The 22,322-nt window shown below is 39.8% G+C and overlaps 1 protein-coding gene across 1 annotated transcript in view; it reads right to left on the minus strand.

Moving 5' to 3' along the window:
• Nucleotides 1–1,355: 1,355 nt before the first annotated feature.
• LOC112991250 (chondroitin sulfate synthase 3) overlaps nt 1,356–22,322 on the minus strand; it is a 163,284-nt gene continuing 142,317 nt past the window's right edge. Inside the window, exon 3 of the mRNA XM_026113602.2 lies at nt 1,356–5,903. Within this exon, the coding sequence (XP_025969387.2) occupies nt 4,341–5,903 (1,563 nt within the window). The 3' untranslated portion in view covers nt 1,356–4,340. The remainder of the gene's footprint in view (nt 5,904–22,322) is intronic.

Genomic DNA, 22,322 nt, shown 5'->3' on the forward strand with positions numbered 1-22,322 from the left:
ACTTTATATGTTATTTATGGACGCAAAACCTTCAGTGACACTCAGCTGTAGTAAATAGTTCGACTTTTGTCATGCATCTCCTTGGGCCGCAATTTAAGACCATAATCACCACTGCTACCCTCACATTGTGGCTGATTTTTGTATGCATCCATTATAGCTTTCTTCTCTCATCTGATTCTCTTTTAAAAATAGAACGGAAGCAGAAATCTTTCCTCCAGTCAGCGACTCACCAGTTCTCAGTCTGTGTTTTTCTCCAATAATTTTAACTGATTTCAAGTTACAGGAAAGCAAAAGATGTTGACTGCAAATGCTTTTTTAGCTATGATATCTTAAAGATAGCTTTGCTCTTTGGTGTAAAATTCTCTGTGTGACAAACTACCTGTTAACTAATCACTAGAATTGTCTTCTAAGAAACCAAGAGACATTTAAATGATGTATTTACTCTATTTAAAGTAAGTGGTTAACTCATGCTCCTGGGAAGTCTTCACATGTCCTCAGGATCCGTAGTACACTCCTCTGAGCCGTTTGAGCATCGTTATAATTTCTGTAAGAGCAGTGCAGCACTCTTAACCCTTCACCCCTCCAAGGGCTCGCAAAACCTTCTGGTCTTTGGTGAGTGCAGGAGGCACTTCTCTCTCTGTACTGCTTTTTGTGAAGACCCTTAGGCACCCTTTTCCCTAGGTCTCCCACACTATGGCAGGACTCCAAGGACGTGGTCTAACCCCACAAGCTGGACTGAGGACCAGGAGCGCAGTCTCTGCCCTTCCTCCCCTCCGCAACGTCCCTTAAGGAGGAAATTGGGAACATAAGCATACAAATGGGGAATTACTCCCATTCCCATCTTGCAACAGAGAGAATCTGTGCAAGACACAGTGCTGCCCCAACCCAGCAAAACCTGCGTTCAAGATCCTCCTCCCAAGCCCCAGTTACCCTTTTGCTTCTCCAAAGCAGCTGCTCTCACCAAACACTCTATTCCTTCGCGCTGCCTCGGGCTGCCCACATGCAGCTCCCACGAGACGCGGCTCCTAGGGCCGAACCCCTCGCCTCCCCCGGGCACTCCTCCCTTCCCCACATTGAGAACAAATGTTCTAATGCAGCGTTTACTCAGCAGCTCTTAGCAAGCCCAGCCTGATGCCCTTCCTTCATCTGGAAGATGCAAGTGTTACCTTAAATACTGTGAATGGCAAAACATGTCAGAATGGGGGAAAAGATAGGAGAAAAAATTTATTTTTTCTGGTTTTGTTTTTGTTTTGTTTTTGTTTTTTTTTTAAAGAAAGGCAGTGTCTGAAAAGCCAAAGTGCAAGCAGTTCACATCCCACTTCCCAGCAATCAAACTGGAGAGCCTATTTCCAGGCTTAGGTTTTGGAAAAATTAGTCACTGTGTTGTATTGTGAAGCCATTAACTACGCATATACAAAGGGATATAATACACACTAGAAATTTCATTTTACAGTCAAGATTATGATTAAGACTGGACAAAAGCAAACAGTTGTTTAGCACAGACATTCCCATCTTAATCTATACATCCATAAAATTAACACTTTTGTGCTTCTTTTTTTTTAATATGATCTCCTCAGAAGGCATATTATTCCTTAAACGAACTAACACAAGTTCTCAAGTTATCTCAGGACAGTTATTTCAAAAGACAATGCAATATTTTATAATGAACACTTATAATCAGGCTTTTAACAAAGTAATTCATCATATAAACAAATGAATCAGTCAGACACTAAATAAATATTTGTAATGGTAAATACTAGCATTTTGTTTATATCACTTAGGACCTGATCCTGCAAGCCCTCTGCATACAGCTTCATCCCCACTGAACGACTGGTTTCATTTCTTCTATTCTACTATTTTAATTTGAGCTGAACAAATACTTTCTGGCCATTAAGTGAAGTCAGTGAAATTAGCGCTGGAATATATCCAAGGAGATAATGACTTCCTCAAATATGTTTGTAAATCATTATTTTTATTCATGTTTATGGAATCATCACAAACATTTGTCAGGGGTACTTATTTTCTGGTATTTGCAGTCTGAGTTGCACCAGTTAGTTGAGACTGCTCAGACAAATCGTATGTTCCTTGTTCTTGGCTCTCTAACTGAACAAAACATGAGCTTTTCTGGTAGAAATGCTCATGCAAATTCAAAGAGAGGTTTCCAAGAATTTGTTCATAAGTAATACCACATTTTACTTTGGCCAAACATCTGAGTTAAGAGTACTGGGCTAGGAAGACAAGTGCCCCCCCAGGAACATAACAGAGGAGGGCAGATAACTGTGAATTACGCCTGTTGCGCCCATGATCCATTCTCCTCTACCACAACTACCCCCGTCCCCAAGGCAATGGGAATAGCCTTTTTTTGAAGCACACCAGAGGTGTGAGAAGAGCCACCGGCGTCACAAGATATTATAACCTTTTAATTAGAGCATCTGCCTCAGCTCGCGCTTGCTGCCCACATTAACCTGTGCGCATGACTGCTCTTAGCGATATAAGCACGTGCTATGGAAGAGGGGCGTTGAAATCATCCTGCCTCCATCTCTGTGCGATTATAGCATGCCAGGACACCAGGGGCACCGCAGAGCAGCTATGGCCAGCACTTTTAACTCTGAGTTTACCCACTCCTTTTTTTCAGTGATGGCTTTTTCCTCGCATGGTAAACCCAAAACCGAGAGCCACAGACAAGAGCTCTTAACTGACCTACGCACCCTCACAGTGCCTTAGGTACCCTTCATCTGGGTATCTTCATACAAATACGTGTGCCAATGAAGGCCCCTCACTTGGTTGTTTTTGGAAAGTAAACACAAGAGGGGCCAGCCACAGCCAAAACCTGCATTTAAGCATATCAAAACTTAAATTCCAAAGTGACTTAATCTATTTGCCCAGCTCAATTTGAACTATAGTTTGAAATCAAAGGTACCGGATGGACCCACTACGTCAGTTTAAGTTGGGCTGAATTCTGACGGTTCCTTGGACGCCCTGGAGCTCTCACCACAGTATATCATGAAACGGTCCAAGCACGTGGCAAAAAGAATGACAATGATTGTAACAAAACTCCACCTGAACTGAAAAAAGGAACAGCTTTTGAAATGATTATATATATATTTATATAATATATAGGGATATATACACACACCCACACAAACATATATATATATCCCTATATAAAAATCTCTCTAAAATACAAAAATGATATTATTTCTTATGTTGGTTTCATTTTAAATTACTTTACTCCATAAATCCATAATATGATAACTTCAGGCTGTCCAGAGAGATAAATCTTAATACAGTCCTACAACCTCCATTAATATAAATATAATGGCAAGGAACTTTGACCAGCAATAGTAAATTTTCAAACTTAAATAATTATTTTACAGTTATTTTAAATTTCAACAACAAATAGTTTCTGCGTACCAATATTCATGGACAACGTAAAAAAAGATGCAGCTTTAACTTTCAACACTCTGTATCAAGTGCAGCTTTAGGAAAGGAATGTAAAAGAAAACTATATATTAGACTCATTCTAAAAAGAGAAAGAGCAACTTTTACTAGGTGTTTGAAAAAAAGAATACTGTATGCCTGCACTTTATTATAAATAACCATGGTATGTCATAGTTTCTTCTTGCCAGCAAATGAAGGACATTGGTTCACAAAGCTTCGAAAGTGTACATGAGTTTTTGATTAAATCCTGTTTCTTGTGAAAATAAAGTTCATTCACACTTAGAGTGAACAACAATGAGGAGCTCGATACTATAATAAGACATTTAAGGACCTTGGTAGCCAGTACCAGTTGCATTTGCAAGCGACTCCTCAGTTTTTCTTTTTTTTAAAAAATAAAGGTACAATCATAGTTATTCATTTACTTTAAAAATTCTAAAGATGAAGAAAAGTAGTGTTTATATATTTAAGTCCTCATATAAATTATAAAACTCAAGTTTATGTTACAGAGTTCCTTCCCCAGAGGAAGCATAAAGCACTTTTGTGGTACCTTCACCAGTAAATATTTGTATCGCATCAAGTCTGAGAAACACAACAAAGATGATATTGCATCCTAAAGCCCAAAGAGAACATTCTTCTGACGCAGCCTCTCGTGAGGGATGTGCTCCATGGGATCACGATTGCCATGACTTAACTGAATTTCAAACAAAAGAAACATGAAAGATGTCACCTAACCAGTTCAGTAGAAATAAGAAACATCAGTGAACAGCAGACTTGTCCTGTTTGAGGTCAACAGTCTTTGGAAGACAACGAGGAGGGAGTTTAAAAATATGACAGCAAAATAAAATAATAAGAACAATAATGAGGTAAACTCCCCTAAAAAGGCAAAATGGGCTGGGATGTCAGGAGAGAGTTCGATTGTACCGGACTCCCAAATGTTTCTCTAGCCAGAGTTCAGCAAGCTGCATGGTAGAGGCAAATGTACTTGCTTTGGACCCTAAGCACATTTTATATTGTTTTGGATCTAAATTGGGGTCACACTGAACTGGATGAAAAATATGTACAACTCCTACTTCTTGACTTCTAAAAGCCTTCAAACCAGATGTTATCACTTTAGTAAAGAGGTCTACGTCCTCAAGTCCCCAGCCTTGAATTGAGGTATCAAATCCACCAGCAGTCAGCAGATCACTTTTGTAAATACAAGTAATTCCAAATCCATACTCTCTCCAAAATCCAGTTCTTTTTGTGAAAACAAAATTACTGTCAGCTGGAGGGTTGCCTCCATATATTACTTTTGGATCATATTGGCTAAAGATGATAGGGTAGTAAACCTGTTCTCCCTGAATAGTGTTATCTCTACATCGTTGGAGAAAGTCTGGTGTGAATATCAGATCGACGTCACAGAATAGCAGCAAAGTGTCATTGTCAAACCGAGATGAGGCCATTTCAAGACCTAAACCTCTAGAAAATTCTCCTGCCATAGGAATCAGGGTCATATCTGCCTTGGGATACTTGTCGCTATATTCTTTCATCAGCTCTATGTGTTTGCTGGAGTCCTGGCTAGACTCCGAACCAAAGAGAATTATTGCCAGCTTTACATTCTGCCTGGGAATCAGGCAAGTCTTCTCAAAGTTATCCATAAATCTTGCAAAAATATCGTATCGTCCTGTGAGAGGGACAAGAATATGTATTTTCTTGTCACTATGTCCCACAATGTCTTTGGTGCCTTGGAACGATGAAAATATCTTTAAAGAATTTGAAAGAAAAGAAAAAGATTGAGTGTCAGTGTTAGTATCCTCCACTAGACTTCTTACATCGAGCTCCTCTGCTTCTCTGAAGAAAGGTTTGCTGAACAACTGCTGAAGGTAAGTGTGACGTCTCACTGGAACCGTAACTTTTCTTCCTTTGTGCCTCTTGTACAAAAGCAGTAAATCCAGGATGTACTCCACTCCATGCATAGGGTCCACCCTGCGGTAGCCATACTGTATTTCCTTGAAATCAATGAGCCTTCCTCTAGACTTAGAGTTCTCGTTTATCATTTCCATGACTTGCATGACTGTGTCATCCAGCGCGGCCTGCAAGACGCTGCTCAGGCTCTGCCGGGGCGGCTGGTTCTCCGCCATCGAGTAGAGAAGTTTTCCCGTCAGGAACTCCCATTCGATGACTTCAGCCCTTTCGCGCGGCTGGAACCGATTGAAAGATGGCATCACTCCTAGTTGTTGGTCTTCCTTATTTATTTCGCTGTTACTGAGCTTGCTCATCAGGGCACTTTCCCTGTGGAGCTGAATGGTCCGATAGCGCAGCTCCGAAATTTTGCGGCTCAGGATGTAATTGTGCAGCCTGTATTGGTAGGCTGGTCTTTTGTTTGGATGAAGCGTTATGGCCGTATGGATTTTGCTGTTGTGAAGATCTTGAATGTAACCCTTCCGGTTGTGTTCATAATTTTCATGGAACAACTGCTGCATCTAGAGAGAGAGAGAGAGAGAGAGAGAGAGGAAAAAAAGACATTAAGTAAAGGTGCTTCTACCCACAAAAAGACTCCTATTAGTAATGCTGATAATTACTAATTCTTAGAGACCACAGATTCTTCTTTTTGAGCACAGAACTTCAAAGTGTTCAAGGAGGAATTACTTATATCGCTGCCTGTCTCAGTTTCAGTGCTGCCCACAGCAAGCAAATACTGTCATCTAAATAAATACAAAGGCAGACACCTTGATTATCTTGACTTTATCCACCTACAAAACTAAACCAAACACTTAGTGAATAACTATATATATTTATGAGGATGCAGGCTGAATGCTGCTGTGCATGAAACACTAAGTCACCAACTACATCTAAACCCCTATTAGTACAGATCCTTCGTGAAAGCTTAGCAGCATTGAGGATGGTTTCTTAAGGCCGTGGATTTATGTCTGCGGAGAACAAAGCTGCTCGTATTTCCTACAGCAATACACAAATGGATTGTGCTTCTTAATGTTGATTAAGCAAATGGATGTCATTTCAACAAAACTGTTGTGGGGTTTTTTCTTTTTTTTTTGTTTTTGTTCCACGGAGACAAAGAATTAAGTGACTGAAATATAATCACTGGAATATGTGTGTTGGCAATGATACATGTATAACAGCACATCAAATAAACTATATGTCATGCTGGTATAATTTACCCTGAGTAATTTCCAATTTATTTCTGAGGCAAGAAAAGACATTCTACCTCTGTCAAATTACTAGCTGCAATATCTTCTAAACAGCAAAGAAATACAGTCTATGGCTAAAACACAAGACTAGGATTTAGAGTACCTGGCCTGCATATCTTTCTGTGCTAATAGCTTCACTAAGAGCAAATCGTAAAACTTTCTGTGACTCAGTTTCCTCCCCAGAAGCAAAATTAGCTCATTATTCACTTACTGCAGTGAATACTTATTCTTAAACAGGGAGCACTATAGAGAAGTAAAATATTAACTTCATAAATATATTTAAGATCCAGCGTGCTTTGCTAAGTTAACACCTACTAACTCCACAGCAACAGAATCATGTTCCCATGAGCGACAGATTAAGGAGGAGAGGCTGCTCTTTTTCATCTGAAACCACACAGGTCTGTAATTAAGACATAAGGAAAACGTGCTAATTAGGTAGAAAATGTTGCTCAAGGAGGTGTTGTAAGCTCTAGCTATAATCAGATTTTGAGGCTGGCACGGAAGCTTGTCTTTTACATGCTAAGCAGATCAAGAAAGGTGACATCTGATAACACAGTATCTCAGACTCAGAATGTTTAGCCCATCTTACTGCCATTCTTTCTGGAACAGAGGTTTTGCTACTAGAGGTAACATTAAACCTAGGATAATAAATGTAAAGTAACTCGCAGCAAAGTTAAGATCCATGACAATAATAACTATATTAGCACATACAGTAAATGCATATTGCCATATTTAGAAAAAAAAAGTTTTAATACATAATTTCTAGAATCTCCCCTCTACTTCGTCCCTGAATGATTCTGCTTGAACACATACAGCTATTATGATCAGTCACCTCATTTTTTTTAGGCTACAATCACAATATGGAAAAAAGAACCAGACTATTTCAGAAAAATGCCTTAAGGTATGTTAAATTTGCCTTTAGTATACCAGGTATCTCAGACCCAGAGCAGCAATAAAAAAATACATACATAGTTGCAAAAGGACTCAAATACTCTACATTCCCAGAAAAACTTCTGTCTGAAGCTCTGCGAGCGCATCTGTCCTGCCTCTGGTCTTGTCACTTGGGATGAGATGAAGCAGGGACTCTAGGATTCGGGCGATTTTCTCGCCGTCACAGAGAACAGGCACCAGCAGGACTGAGTCAGGGTTTACCAGCAGTGCCGGCAAAATTGAAATTTGGCTTCCCCTTGGACGAAACGTGGGCACTGGCAGGATGGGCAGGTTGGAGAATCACAGACCAAATCCTGGAGAAATGAGCCTGCAGCTGGGACAGGGTTGGGTGAGGATTCCTGCTCTCAGGAGGAGCCATTCCTCCTTCTGCCCCTACGATTCATATTTTGAATCATGAGAAAACATCGGCTGATCAGCTGAGATTCCCACCTCTCCAATTACATGCTAAACTCCCATCCTTTCCCCTTTTAGTGGAAGCTGTCTATTGTGTACTAGGCAAAGTGACTGTGATTTCATATTCTCCTTTCAGTCACAAATCCCCAAAGCCAGAATCTCCGTTTCCTTAGGACACCAAAAGTAGCAGTATTTTATTTATCGTAAAAATATTGAAAAAGTTGTTATTTTCTGGACAAAGCTGAACCCATGATTTTCAGGTCTAGAATTTCACATTAAAATCCACACCTAAGAGAGAACGTACCCTATGAATTTGGGGAAGAAAATGCATCACTTTGAAAAGAAAGGTCAGAAGAGAAAGTGTTTCTGTTAAGGAATGGTATCCGACTCACGTACCTCCCCCACAACCCCTGATACTCCACTCTTTCCAAAATCCTCTAATCATAAAGAATCACTTGGCTTCCTCCTTTCCATCCCCGAAATGGTATTTGAGTAAAACCCACATGACCCTAACTACCTATACACATTTAACTTACGGTACCTGCATATTCACAATATGTTTCTTTTAAAGTATATAGCTTATTTTACCCCCCATTTTTTAATAGATGACAAGCTCACTGTAAAACTAAAAGCTGTCCTTCTATCGTGCTCATTTTTCCACAACCCTTGACTTATTACAGGCTCAGCTTCACAGCAGATTCATTAGCAGCACTCATTTAATAGGCATATTCTATTAACATAAATAGTGCATTTCTATTACGTTCCCATTTCAGATGCCTTGGTTTATGAGATATGCTCCAGCGAAATCCTAGCGAGAGGATGTACTCCATTATACTAATGATTTAGCTTTTGATAATCAACAGCAGATTGACAGCAGTACTGGAAATAATTTTGAATCAGGTTGGTAGCACAATATTATCACATACATACAAAAAACAGTATTTATCTGTTTTCAGTGCTGTTACTGACCACTTTTAATACATGTCAACATTGAGAAAACAGTTTCTAACATATCTGATCCTGAAACTGTAAACTCTATTTTTGAAAATCAGAACAACTGTCTTCTTGGTTGTTTCTGCACTGCAAAGTATAATGCGCTCCTGGTACTTGAGTAGATTCCCACGTGCTATTATAATACAGAGTATAAATAAAAGAGAAGGAGATGAATTTCTGCTTGAAGCATTATGCTAAATACTAACAGAATATTCAACCGTCAGATGAATTCTCCCCCAATTTGAAAGCAATGGTACAGCAAAACAAAAACTTGTTTGAAAGAGCCAATTTCAATTAATCAAATTTCAATTTTGTCAGAAGTATCCCATCTTAATCTCTTCATAACAAAACCTTTTTGATTTTGAAACAATTAACTTTTTTAATTTCAGAACTGAAATTCATATTAGAACTACAAAAATGTTTTCAATTTTTATTTTTTATCTTGCTGCAAAATAGAAACTTTTTTTCTATGTTGTAGGACAGAAAATGTCTTCTCACCACTCAAACTATTAACGTCTAGATGAAAGCAGTTCTAAGTGATCCTAACTTTCCTTTTTTGATATTTAGAAACAACATGGTCAAGCCTAAGCAGCAAAGGAAAAAATGAACAGTTTTCCTGGAGAATGCATCTGTGCAAGGGCCTGAAATGCTCAACAGTCATAAGTGATCTGGAAAAGGAGGTGATTCAGGTAGTAGCAAGATTTACTGAATCCAAATTAAAATTACTTGGGGTGATAAAAGTGAAAGCCGCCTAAAAAATTCTCATGATTTTGAGTGGCTAGGAAATAAAAGGGCAGATGAAACTCTGTCGATAAATGTAAAAGCACATGCGAAGAAGGCAATCCTAATCATCTCTGAACAACCATGGACCGTGTGCTAGCTGCTAGCGCTCTGGAAAGAGAACTTAGTCTTACAGTAGACAATTTATGCAAATGTCACCTTGATCTTCACAAAAACAGACAGGACATAAGGAATCATCAGGAGAAGTCTAGAGGGAATCAGAAACATTATTATACCACTGCATAAATCCATAGCGCACCTAAATCGTGAACGCCTTGTCGATACCCTGATTTCCCACCTGACACTGAGAACGTAGGACTAGAAAGGCACAGACCAAGGCAAGGAGATGGTCGCGGGTATGCATTGCAAGGTGACTAAGCAGAGACCAGGACTTTTCAGCGTGGAAGAGAGCTGTCAGATGAGGGCCAAGCCAGAGATCTATAAAATCAATAGCATCCTAGAGAAGGTGGACAGGAATAAATCACTGTCTCTTGTAATGTAACTATGAGACATAAAATGATGTTATCAAGATTCCAAAGCAGAAAAGGACATACATAGTTAAACTATGCACGCTCATTGGCATAGCAAGTTGTACGTGTTAAAATTTTACACAGGTTCAAAGAGCGAGTGGACAGTTTAATGAAAGACTTGCATCATTGCTATTTATTAAACACAAGGTCCAGTCTCTCCCGAACATTGCTGCGCTGCCAATTGCTGGAGCCTACACGGAGGAAACATCACCACAAGCCTTTACTGTTCTTAGAGCCCTCCCGATGTTTCTTCTAGCGGCTATTGCAGAGAGAGGATACTTGGTCAAATGAGCCGTTGGTCTGGCATGGTACAGCTACTTTGCATTCACCAAAATCAATGAACAGGAGAAGTGATCTTTAATTCAATAAAGGGAAGCACATGTTAATTTTTCATACTACATGACTCCGACTTTTCTGAAGAGCTTGCTGCCTTCTGAGGAATTCTCACAGCACAACTAACACAACGGTTGGCAAGGATTTCTGCTTGCCTCTGCTCACGCTAGCTGAAACTAGAAGACTGTGAGAAACGTGGATAATCTAATCATGCTCTAAGGAACTCTGAACTGCAAGCAGGAGAGAAAAAAAAGGAGAAGAGCTGAATTAGAATAAAGGCAATGCTTTATTACCGTGGCAGAGAAATACAATAGTTAATACGTAAGCACAATGTAATTTGCATTGCAAAACTCTGAACTCATTGTAATCTCCGTGATTTACTGATGTAATAACAAATGAAAGTTCTTATTACACATACACAAAAGCCCAAACCAACACACTTTTATTATTGCAAGTCTATCACATATAAAAAGACTGAAAGCAAATGGTGCTTTTTAAATTAACACTTTTTTTTCTTTAAGCATTGTTTATAAACAATTTCTCCCATTTAACAGGGAAGACATGAAACTTAATCTTCCATCCACTCTAGCTCTTTTTTAAATCTACAACACTACTAAAATGTCCACCATTTTATCTATTTTGAACTTGGCTTTTAATAAAGTTAGATACGAGATGAATGGGAACTATTCCTTGGCTTTCCTCAACCTGCTCGAAGATTTTAAAGTTTAGGGCTCTTCCACAAGATAAGGATATATTCAGTATTTCCAGTGACTTCAAGGGGAATTTAATTTGTATGAAGAACATATGTAAAATCATAAATCCACTGAGTTCAGGATAGTACTTTCTGGCTGAACAGCAGCAAATTTAGTACCTTAATTGAAGGACAAGGAGAAAAGCAAATTCAGGGAACTACAGGCACGTTAGAATGTTCTCAATAATACGCAGTATGATAAAATGCAACACTGAGCTTTCCAACGGGTGATCGTGAAATTCTGGACAAGAAAATAGATTTCAGCAAGTCACTTGGTATGCTGCTATGAGAAAAACTGTTTTGTTAACCTGCAGAAGATGAGAATTAAGATGGGAATTAGAAAACGAATATGAATGAGATAAAAGAGAGGCAACGCCAGTTATGTTGAAATGGGGAACTAACAGTTTGGAGGGAAGCTATTACAGAAGCTTCTGAGGAAAATATGCATTATATTTAGTGACGCTGGCACGAAATCTGGGACACAGTTAGCCCACGACCCAAAGCTGGTGGCATCATCAAGAGGAAAGAGGAGAGAAGAGGCAGAGAACGCCGAGAAGCAGCACTGCAGGAAATCCAACCCCCCAAATCCTGCCCCTGTGGTTTCGAGAGGTAGGTGCCTGAATGTCCTCAGAAAGAGGGCGTCTGGAACTGCAACGGCGAAGGAGAAGGTAAGCGTATATGCAGACTCTCAGGTGATTCTGGCAGGTCACGAGACACCAGTGTGATGCAGCCATGGAAAAGGAAAATGAGAGTCTAAGTTGCACCAGTCACAGTATTTCTGAAAGAGAGCAGACAATTTCACACGTTCCTGCACCTGCATATGACCATATCAATGCAGATCAATGCCCAGGACTGGAAACTACCCCATGAGAAGATGTTGATGTTACTTAGCTTGCTTAATCTAGCAAAAGGAAAGAAAAGAATCATACTGTCCATAAATAGATTGAAGCAAATCCATGAGAGAGAGAGAGCGCAAAAACTAACCATAGGTGCAGCCAGGTAGGAAATCACAGGAAAATTTGCAGCTGTCTGAAGAGAAAGGTTTTGGATCAGATTTCCAATACAAGTAATGGATACAATTTAGAGTTTCATCAGGTTATAAAAAAGATAGATTGCTTGTGAGTAGGGCAAGCAGTGACTTGAGAAATCCCATCCATTTTTCCTAATGACGTGGTGTTTGGCTTTAAGAATTAATTATATATTAATTGACAGCAGCCACGATTCTTATGAAACAGCCGTTACACTGAAAGCGCCTAGCATCATCTGTCTATTCACAGCCCTTAGGCAACGCTGCTTCCTTGTTTTCACTTGGTCTAATACCTAACACAAAACGGTTTTATATCCATAAAACCAATGATTAGTAATGTAGTAGCTTTATTATTTTATAAGCAGCCGATTTGTTTGTAGTTGATACTGCATCCAAGTTGCAATGCTACGAAACACTTTTGCCACAAAAACAGAACAAGGCTTCATGTTCTACTGGTCAAAGTACAGTGAGGGAGAAAACCTGCCGATATTTTTATATTATGCCTGTCGCTTTAAGAGATGATGCACCCAGAAATAACATAGGCAGAACTGGAGTGCAATTATAATCTACCAGTGATTGTAAAATGCCATTTATGCAAGAGTTATGTCTTATTAAAAGGCACATCTGCTAATTCTTAGAGAAATAAGTTTAAGCCCCCTTGGCGGCAGAAAGTGCTGAACACTCTTCTGTTTCACACATCATTAACAGATACATTAACTAATTTAAGACACGAGAAACTACAATCTTGCTGCTGACATCCTTCCCCAGATGAACAAAACTTGATGTATTGATTCCAGCTCTGGTACGTAAGGCTTGGTAAGCGGAAAACTTGTAACTGCAGGTCACAGTTTCAATTAATTGCTTCTTCAGCACTGGGACTGCTCACTCATCGGAAAGGAATCTAACTTCTTATTTATAGATTAGCTAGATGCGATATATAGCGTGCAGAACAAAAATGAGTTGTATGTTTTTTGATAGACCTTTGTAAGAGTAGAACTGTGCATTAATTAATTACTTACAACTCTTTTGTTTGCCCTCCTCTTAATGAGATTAATAAATGAAGGTTAACAATAAACCCTTCCGCATGATTTTTTTCCAATTTTTCTCACACTAGTCATGCCCTTGGACTGAAATCAGCTCAGCACTCTTTGAGCCAAGTGATATCAAGGAAAGTTCTGATGAAAGAGTGCAGCTCGGTTAAGACTAGTAGGGTTTTTTTTTTCTTTTTTTTTTTTTTTTGGTCTTACCTCTTTCTGGGCACAGTTTTAAAACCAAAAAACAAACCAAACCAAACCCCCAAGCCCCAGTGTTTTGCTGCAGCATAGGAGAGACAATACAAGAAGGGACCTGATTTGTCAACAAGGTCACGCTCTGCTTATATCCAGTTCTAGCGAACCGTTTGTTATCGGGGTGCCTCACCAAAACCGCGATATAACAAAATTCAACAAAACCGTACAGGGAAAAAAAACCCCCACACTAGAAAAGGAACGGCAAATACTTAAAACATCTGCAATTTAGCCCATAAAAAGACAAACTGAATTGCCAATCTATAAATGCTGCCAGGCAAGTACAGCAGCATACATGCCCGAAGTCAAAGGAAAACATTTAAAATGACCCCGCGGGGACTCAGGAGACGAGGGAGGGTCCGTATTTTCCCTTAGTTACGCAGAAGACCCTTGCAGGTGCTCTGGAAGCCACCAGTCCTCCCGCAGAGCCCACTCGCTGGCGGTGGCTCTGCCCGAGGACGTTGCCTTAAATCGAGATTCTGATTTTATTCCTTTGGGAAAGACGGACGCCCAGTATTGAGGAGCTGGCACCGTCTGAAGATTTAAGACTGCTGCCTTGGTTTCTAAGAAACCTGTTGCACCTGGGGGAGAAGGGAGAGTCCAGGGCTGTTCCCCACCTGTCAGCGAGCTCCTAAGAAAACTCAGATGTGGAACAACTGTGCCAAAGGTGCTGACTTTGATTAACTGTCGGCTTCTTGTCTAAGCTTTCTGACAGGTAACCCTTATTCTCAAACAGTTCTTTGGTAGGGAGTTTCTTTAAAAACAGACCTTTCTTCACATATAGCTCATAGAACTTGAAGCTGTATAATGTCTTACAGCAATATCTATATCAATAATTTGGAAAGTATAATTCTTTGTATATCAAAATTATATTTTCAGGCTGTAAAGGCTATGATGATTGGTCTCAGAGCAGCAAGCAGTACCGTTCAATGCTCTCATGCTGAGCTATTATTTGCTACGATCAAGGTGAAGAAAATCCATTTTCTTTACAAATGCTAAGACCTGAATTTCAGTAATTTCTCTTTGAGATATGCAGTATGGGACAGGCAGGTATTTGATTAATAAGCAGTATTTCATAAATTCTTGTTCAGCATTTCAGACACAATAAAAATGAACTCTTTCAGTACTTCTATCCAAAACCCTTAAAATATTTTATTATTAAAACAGCATACTTAATTTCATTATGATGGTCTATTAGTTACGATTAATCTGAACCGAGTACATGCTGCAAAAAGCAATCTTAACTGTGTTACGTATTTCTATTGCTATTTACAGAATTCCTATTACCTTTCAAAAAATGAGCATTACAAAAATTGCTTCCCCACAATTACTTACAAAAAGAGAAAAAATCACCTTCAGTATACATCACTAACACTTCAAATGTTCACAAACAAAACTTCATCACAGCATTTAAAAACAGAGTTTTATCTACAAAACACACACATTTTTAATATGCAGTTAAGACGTCAGCTTAATCCTTAATTTTAAGCAGCAGAAAAAGAGGAAAGTTATTTTGCTAACATCCTCTCCTTCAGGGTAGAACCCCTCTGGACGTATTTTACAACTGTCATCAAATCATAAAATTAAAATTTTGTTTTCCTCTTAGTAAAATGAATAATTAACAATTTAATATTATTACAGAATTATTTATTAAAGTAAGTGAAAGGTACCATTAACTGTATTGCATAATACATACAGTCTCTTTAACTGACCCTTCCACACTCTGTTAACTAGAAAAAAAACCAGAATCTGTTTAGATTGTCTAGCAGCTATCTGCCTCCTTTTATAGGCCTTTTTCCTAACCCCGGACTCATCGGATCCCTTGTGTCCTTATTCTGCCAACCCACAAGGCTCAGCAAATCACTCTAGCTTAGCATGCTAATAAACCAAGGACATAACTAGTGTTCATGCAAGACTACTTCTCTGCATTAAGTAAATGCTCCTAATGCCTTTTCAACACTTAACGCCTAATGCCTTTTCCATGGAAGGTAGCGCAAGCAGCAAACTACATTTCTACAACTGTTGCAAGGAACGTGGGATGAGCTGGCCAGATGTGGCGTCTAGCACTGGGTAAATATGAGCTTTGGCCTTACGCAAAGGCAAGAATATTAAAATCAGTTAAATCACTAGTCCTCAACGCTTTTGCATCAGAAAAGAATGAAAAAAAAAGTCTTTAAATGTCATACATTTGGTTTCAAATATCAAACTGTATCCTTCGGATTAAATGAAATGGTGATTTGGGGACTGATTATCTCCTGTGAGTCATTTCAGTGTTTTTTGTGAAATGAGCTAAGCACATTTGTTTAATGATAAACTTTACCAAAACAAGAAGCTGTACATCTGTGTATCTGATCAAAGATCTGAACACTGTAATTACTCTTGTAAGTGCATTAATAGCACAAAAGCTGATTTCACATTTACAAATTCTATAAAAACCAGAAACTTGATATTTTCATGCTATATGGATAATATTACGTTTGGATTAACCATATATCCCACTTTCCAGGATTACCCAGGAATGAATTTTCAATTAACAATTTCTCTTTTGTTACAGAGACCTGGGCCATGGGTGATTCCATTATTTTCACATGTTTTCCCAAAGCAGGTTGGATTTCTCAAGGCTTATGATTTTTGATCTTATATCTTATTTATGTAGAATTGGGGAACATTTGGTGGCTTGTGATATTTAGTGGGGACCCTTCTGCATCAAGCAACTGGGATGTATTTGCCTGTATCGGTGCCTATAATCCACAGCGATGGCACAGCATCCTTTCCAGCCTTACATTCCTAACAGCGCTCCTATTTTTATATTCAGCTCATTCCAACAGCTCAAAAGAAAAAGTGGACTTCCAAAGAAACCCTCCAGGTCTGGACAGGTAACATGGTCAGTGTTTTTCAACATGAAAGTAGTAAGCACAGTAAGAAGGCTGACGTTCTCCACAACGCTACTTTGTTTTATGATCGTATTAAGGTGCACAAGACTTTTTTTTGTAGGTACCTGGCTAGAGCCATTCCTATAAACAGGGGCCGGAGGCACATGCCGGTGGCTGTGCTTTGGGCCGCAGCTTCACCCATACCATACAACCCAACACAAGCGTGGAGAGCCAGCGTGTGGGCTCTGCTTCTGGCACGTCAACCCATGTGGGAGCATCATTCCCTCCACTCGCACCATTGCCCTATGGGACACCTAAAAACTCTGCCACTTCATGAAAGAGTGGCGAGATTTTCTTATGTGCCTTGATTTTATGGTATAATAAAAACAAGTCACTCTTCCCACAGGCTCTATGCTACAAATACTCTCCATGGGTCATCTGAACACAGTGGGAGAGAACACAATTTAGACAGCGGGAGAAAGCAGTCCCCCCCACCGAGTAACAACACTGGCTATATAGAGTACGAGGACCATGTCACGTGAAAAATCCTTCTGCAGCGTTATTTTGTAAGACCCAATCCTCCAAATGAATTACTGGGAGAAAAGTATCTCTGCATACTACACGAACCTCACACAAAGGCTCCCTGGTATTTATGAGAATAAATTCTCATAAATCTCTTACTCTCCACAGGGGAATAAATCTGTACCTTACGCAAACTGCTCTGCAGCACAGGCGCTGCACGTCCTCAGTTGCTCTGCAGCAAAGTCCGGAAGTCCTTCCTTGGCTGACTCCAGCCATAAGCCTCCTCGCTTCTGCAGTAACTAATTCAGTAATTCAAACATCACGGAAAATAGTGAGAAGTCATTTTTGTTTCTGATTCATCTGAAGAGAGTATAAAAACCAAGCTTCAGGACTAGAAACCCCGAGGATCAACATTTGGAGGTAAATGGCTTCACATTAGATGCACTTCTCTGCCTCGCTAGTTGGTCATATCGCTGGCTAAATGAAATGTGCTGAAGAGAAGCAATTATTTGCATTTAATGTTCACAATGTATTTGTCAGCGTATAAAAAGGAAATGCTCTGAGGTATTACGTACCAGCACGGGCAATTACGAGAACACAACAGGATTTTCCTCTTCCTGTTTGATCGGCTTTTAGGAGTCTGTATAGGTATTATTGTTTGAGGCTAAAATTCAATGAAAGACAAGAAAAAAAATGTTTTTAAAGCTTTTTTTTTTCACTGCTCCTTTTCCCTGAGTTCTGCCCAATTTTCTGCATAATCAGTTTTGATACATAAGACTGTCACAGCAAAAACAAACAGCCCTATCCACCCCCAAGTCCACAGTTATTTGAGAAGAGCATTTCATTTCCCATAAATGTTTAAAAAAAAGAAAAAAAGAGTAGAAATGTCTGTACTGTAACTATAGGATTTATCCACACAAGTCATGTATTATAAAGCTTCTCCTTTTAAGCACAGCATTCAAATTATTTATTAGCACTTAATATAAATCGTCTTTGCATGGCAATAGGAGTTCTGCCACACCATTCTGTCACCGTCCATACTCCTGTCTTCCACAAAAAAATGAACTTCAGGAACTTTCTTGGAAATACTGTTAATCCAGAGCAGCCTGATTCAACTTTGATCTTCAACCTTAAAGCTGATCCTGCTTTGAGAGCAAGGGTTGGACAAGATGATCTGTAAGGTCTCTTTTGACTTCAATTATTCTATGATTCTATGATGCTGTATTAATAAAATAAATATTCTGACAGTATAAAAGTAATAACTTGAACAGGAACATGTTGCAGAAATTTCTACTGCCCTACCAGTGTTAGGGGGTCTGTAGCTAGCATTCTCCAAAAGTCCTTCACTAAAATACAAGCTTTGGGAGCTTGGAAACATTGACAAGCCAGAGTATTTTTAACTCGTTAACACATGAGCTACGTTATACAGCATATATGGCAAAGGCAAGCAGATGGCATGTTTCCAAATTTTTTGGAATAACTCAACTTGAAAAAGATGCTACCTCCTCTATTCCACTCCTTCATCCCTTTATTTCAGTCACAGTTATTTTATTTATCTTTTTCCTCTATTTCTTTCCTTGGGAGTCTCTTTGTCTTCTGCTGACTTCTAGAAAGTACCCAGACACAACAGAAATAATCATTTTCCTTTGCTTAATCGACATATTTTAACTACCATTCAATCAGATACCTGCATCTTTTTTTCCTTATATTTTTTTAAATATTCAGGAAGTCTGCAAGTAAGTAATAGTTTACATAGGCCTGAAATCATGTAACAGGTGCCCTATGAGAAGCGTAATACAACATTGCTGAACACGAAATACAAAGTCTCACTGCAGACCTCAATAAACTCACTAATCTTCTACATGGTAAAATGAAACCAACAGCAATTTAATCAGCTGAACTTCCACGCAACTTAAAAATCCTGGCTAATATTGTGAGAGCAGCCAGCCGACATTATGAAAAATGCTGCACCATGAAGCATATGAGACTTCTTTTTTGCTAACCAGACTGTATGTACCTCCGCCAGATAAATGGCAAAGGAGAATACTCAACTTCAACGTATTTATTGCTTGGTCAAATGAGAAAATCAGTTTGAGAAAGTGCTTTGAAAGGCATGCGCGGAAGAGAACGGAAATCTCCCAAACACGAGAACTAGTGAGAAAGAGGCATCTGAAAAAGCCAAAACAAAAGACAAGAGACCATGACCCAAGAAATTCTGCGCAGGGAGAGGATGGGACGCAGGCTTGTTACGGAGCTGGGTGAGCACCAGCTGAGTTATGGCACCTAACGGCAGCAGGGAAGGTGAGATACACTGGAAAGGACTTTTTGTGCAGAAAACGTATCTTGCCCAGAGCAAAGGAATGCTGTACATGGAGGAGATTGCGCTCTGCTAATAAAATACTCCTGAACAGTAAAGAGAACAAGGCAGAAAATTACCTACAGGGCTTATTTCTGCCTGAACTTATAAATTCTTTAGGCAACAAGCGAATACCAACTTGCACCAGCGTGCTCCTACTACGACTGCGAAGCAAGCGTTGCTTGCTGCACCCATCTCGCTCTGCTGGAGAGTTAAAGTGCACCCGGGACACTCGCACAGCTGGAATGACGGCATGTCGCTGCCAGGGAGACGTAAGCACTGGACTCTTGAAGAAGGCAGCTTTTCTAATACGAACGCGTTGCCAGGCAGATGAGCGCCCAAAGGGGCTGGAGCCGGCAAGCGTCCCAACACGGACAGCATCCAGATCTCCGACCACTATAAATGAAGATGTATAAGAGAACACAGCATTTGCCTTTGCTTTTCCTCGCATGATTACTCCTAGGGAGAGTTTCTCCTCACTTATATGCAAATTGGAAAATAAAAGCAGCCTAAAGTGTTTTCATAGCTGAAATTATTCATAACTCGTAACGGCAAATCAGATTAGTAATGAAAAATAACTCGAGCACTGAAATGAGAAAAATTGTTTCAAAAATCTTTGAGGTCCTCAGGAAAAAAATGAGATTGCCTGGGAAAAAACCTGTAACTCTATCTGTGTTTCTATGCAATCCATAATAACTATAATGCATCGGAAATTTCATTTCTCTTGCGGCAGAGCCGCACAGTTTGTTTTCTTCTTTACTGTTCACGAACTATAATTTTCTCTTTTTTTTTTTTTTTGCTATCTTAAAAAGTTATCATTCTACTGCAAAATACACTTCAGAAAACTAATGTTTTACCCTTTAAAGAAGCTTTTGAAGGCTCTAATTATTAGAAGAAAATTCAATAAATTGGTTGCATAACGAATTAAGTGCAAATTTATACTCCAGCACCGACTAGCAGATAATGCAGAAATGATGAAGCAGAACAACCGTAGTTTCCATTAAGCAACACCATGAAGCCCGAGTTTCAGTACTTCAACAACCAAACAAATCAACCGCCTGAATATACTACCTACAGGTTTTTAATAATGCCTAAAACACCTACAACAAAACCGGCGTAGCAAAAACACTTGGCCTCAAATGTCTCTGTTTATCCACAGCAGCAATATTTCACATCCTGTTAGTTTAAATATTTCAATTCCCCACTCCATTAGCCCTGTTCGGATAGTTTTTTTCAGAGGAAATAAAGACCGGACAAGTATTATAAAGAGACTTACATAACTGAAAGCCTTAAAAGCTTAGCATAGGTGTGATACATAGTTATCTGTTTAAAAATAGAGATTAAGAATTCAATTTGCAACATCCATTTTAAACTACGTTCAGCCAGGCAGCATCAGATAAAAAGTCCCTGAAATCTTTCATGTGGTGCTGGCATAAGGACACAGGCAGGAATGGGAGCTAGAGGTAACACATTTTCTGAAACTAATGACAAACTAAACATGCTTTTAGGGGGACAAAACATTAAAAGACCTACGAAGCTGCCTGGAAGCCTTTTTGACTATTTTAGCAAACTGATTTCCTTGCTTCAAGCACTGCAAATGATGTTTGGCTTTCTGTCTCCTGGCAATAAATGCAAAACATTGACAAAACCTGAGGTATCAAAAGGCACCTTGGCCGGCTGAAGTTGGCAAACGAAGAAGAGAAGTAGGTCAGGGCCAGCGGGTGGGTATCTGACCCCCAGATTTTTAAAGCTGGCAGAAGCTACAGCCCCTTCTGCACACACTGGCCAGGGTGGGGAAGCACAGACGGGCTCCCGCTTCATGCGACTTTGGGAGCTCTCGCCTTGACAGGCAAATGACAGGTCACAAAAGCGCTGAAGTGCGTTTAAGTGCCCAGCTATAACTTACGCATATGCATTTACATGGAAGCGGCTTGGTAGGCTTTGCGCTGTGACCATGGGCCGCCCACAGCAGGCAATGCTGTTACCTAGTCATCTTAACCCCTCTTACATTTGACTAAAAAAGCAGCCATAAACTGTTCCACCGTGATGAGGCACTAAGCAACGTCCCTTTGTGCGACACGGCACCTAGGGGAGCCAAAACGCCTGAACACTACCGAGGCACAGAAGTTGGCGTGAATCGAAGGGGTGAAGCGCACGGAGAGCAGGAGCAGCCAAGCAGGCAGCAGAAGGGAGGGGAGCGGCGAGAACCCTGGCTGCTCCAGGGCAAAGGCAGTTCGGTAGCTCGGTAACAGCCCATCGCGAGGTCTCGGCAGACAAAGATCAAGGCTACTGGATGTAACCTTAATAACCCTGCTCAGAGAAATGTATTTAGTAGAAATGAGAATTGGTACGCTGTTGCGTACAGTGCAGTCGTGGAAAAAAAGGTCACTTAAGCGAACATACTGAAAGCAGAATTTCAAGACCTTTGGACAACAAAATAATGAACAGGGGCTGGTGGAAAAAAGAACGTTTCTCTGTTTTTAACTTGGTGAGCACTCCACACAAACATTTAAAATTTAGTACCAAATCCCATTTCTAACTCTCACATTAATCAAGAATGAACACAAGTATCAGCAGAGCTACATGGCATGGACCAAGGCTCCTAGTCTCTCTCTACTGATTAAATGCTCCTTTCTGATAACTAAGTTGAGCATAAAATTTGCAAGCAAACTCGGCGAACTTTGAGAACAATTTAAACCTGGTTTTAGTGGCTGGTAGACTTAGAAGTTGCTTCCCAGATCTTATCGTTGGAGAATTAAAGACTGAGCTAGAGAAATCCGAAACACCCAAAAAGTCAGAGCTCTCCCCAAGAAACAACAGAATAAAACCAGTATGTAAAGATTTTTGGTTATGCTTATCCATGCCCTTGACAAAAAGGCCGTTCAGCAGTCGGCATAG

This window comes from Dromaius novaehollandiae, chromosome Z (genome assembly GCF_036370855.1).
Source record: "Dromaius novaehollandiae isolate bDroNov1 chromosome Z, bDroNov1.hap1, whole genome shotgun sequence".
NCBI classification, from domain to species: Eukaryota; Metazoa; Chordata; class Aves; order Casuariiformes; family Dromaiidae; genus Dromaius; species Dromaius novaehollandiae.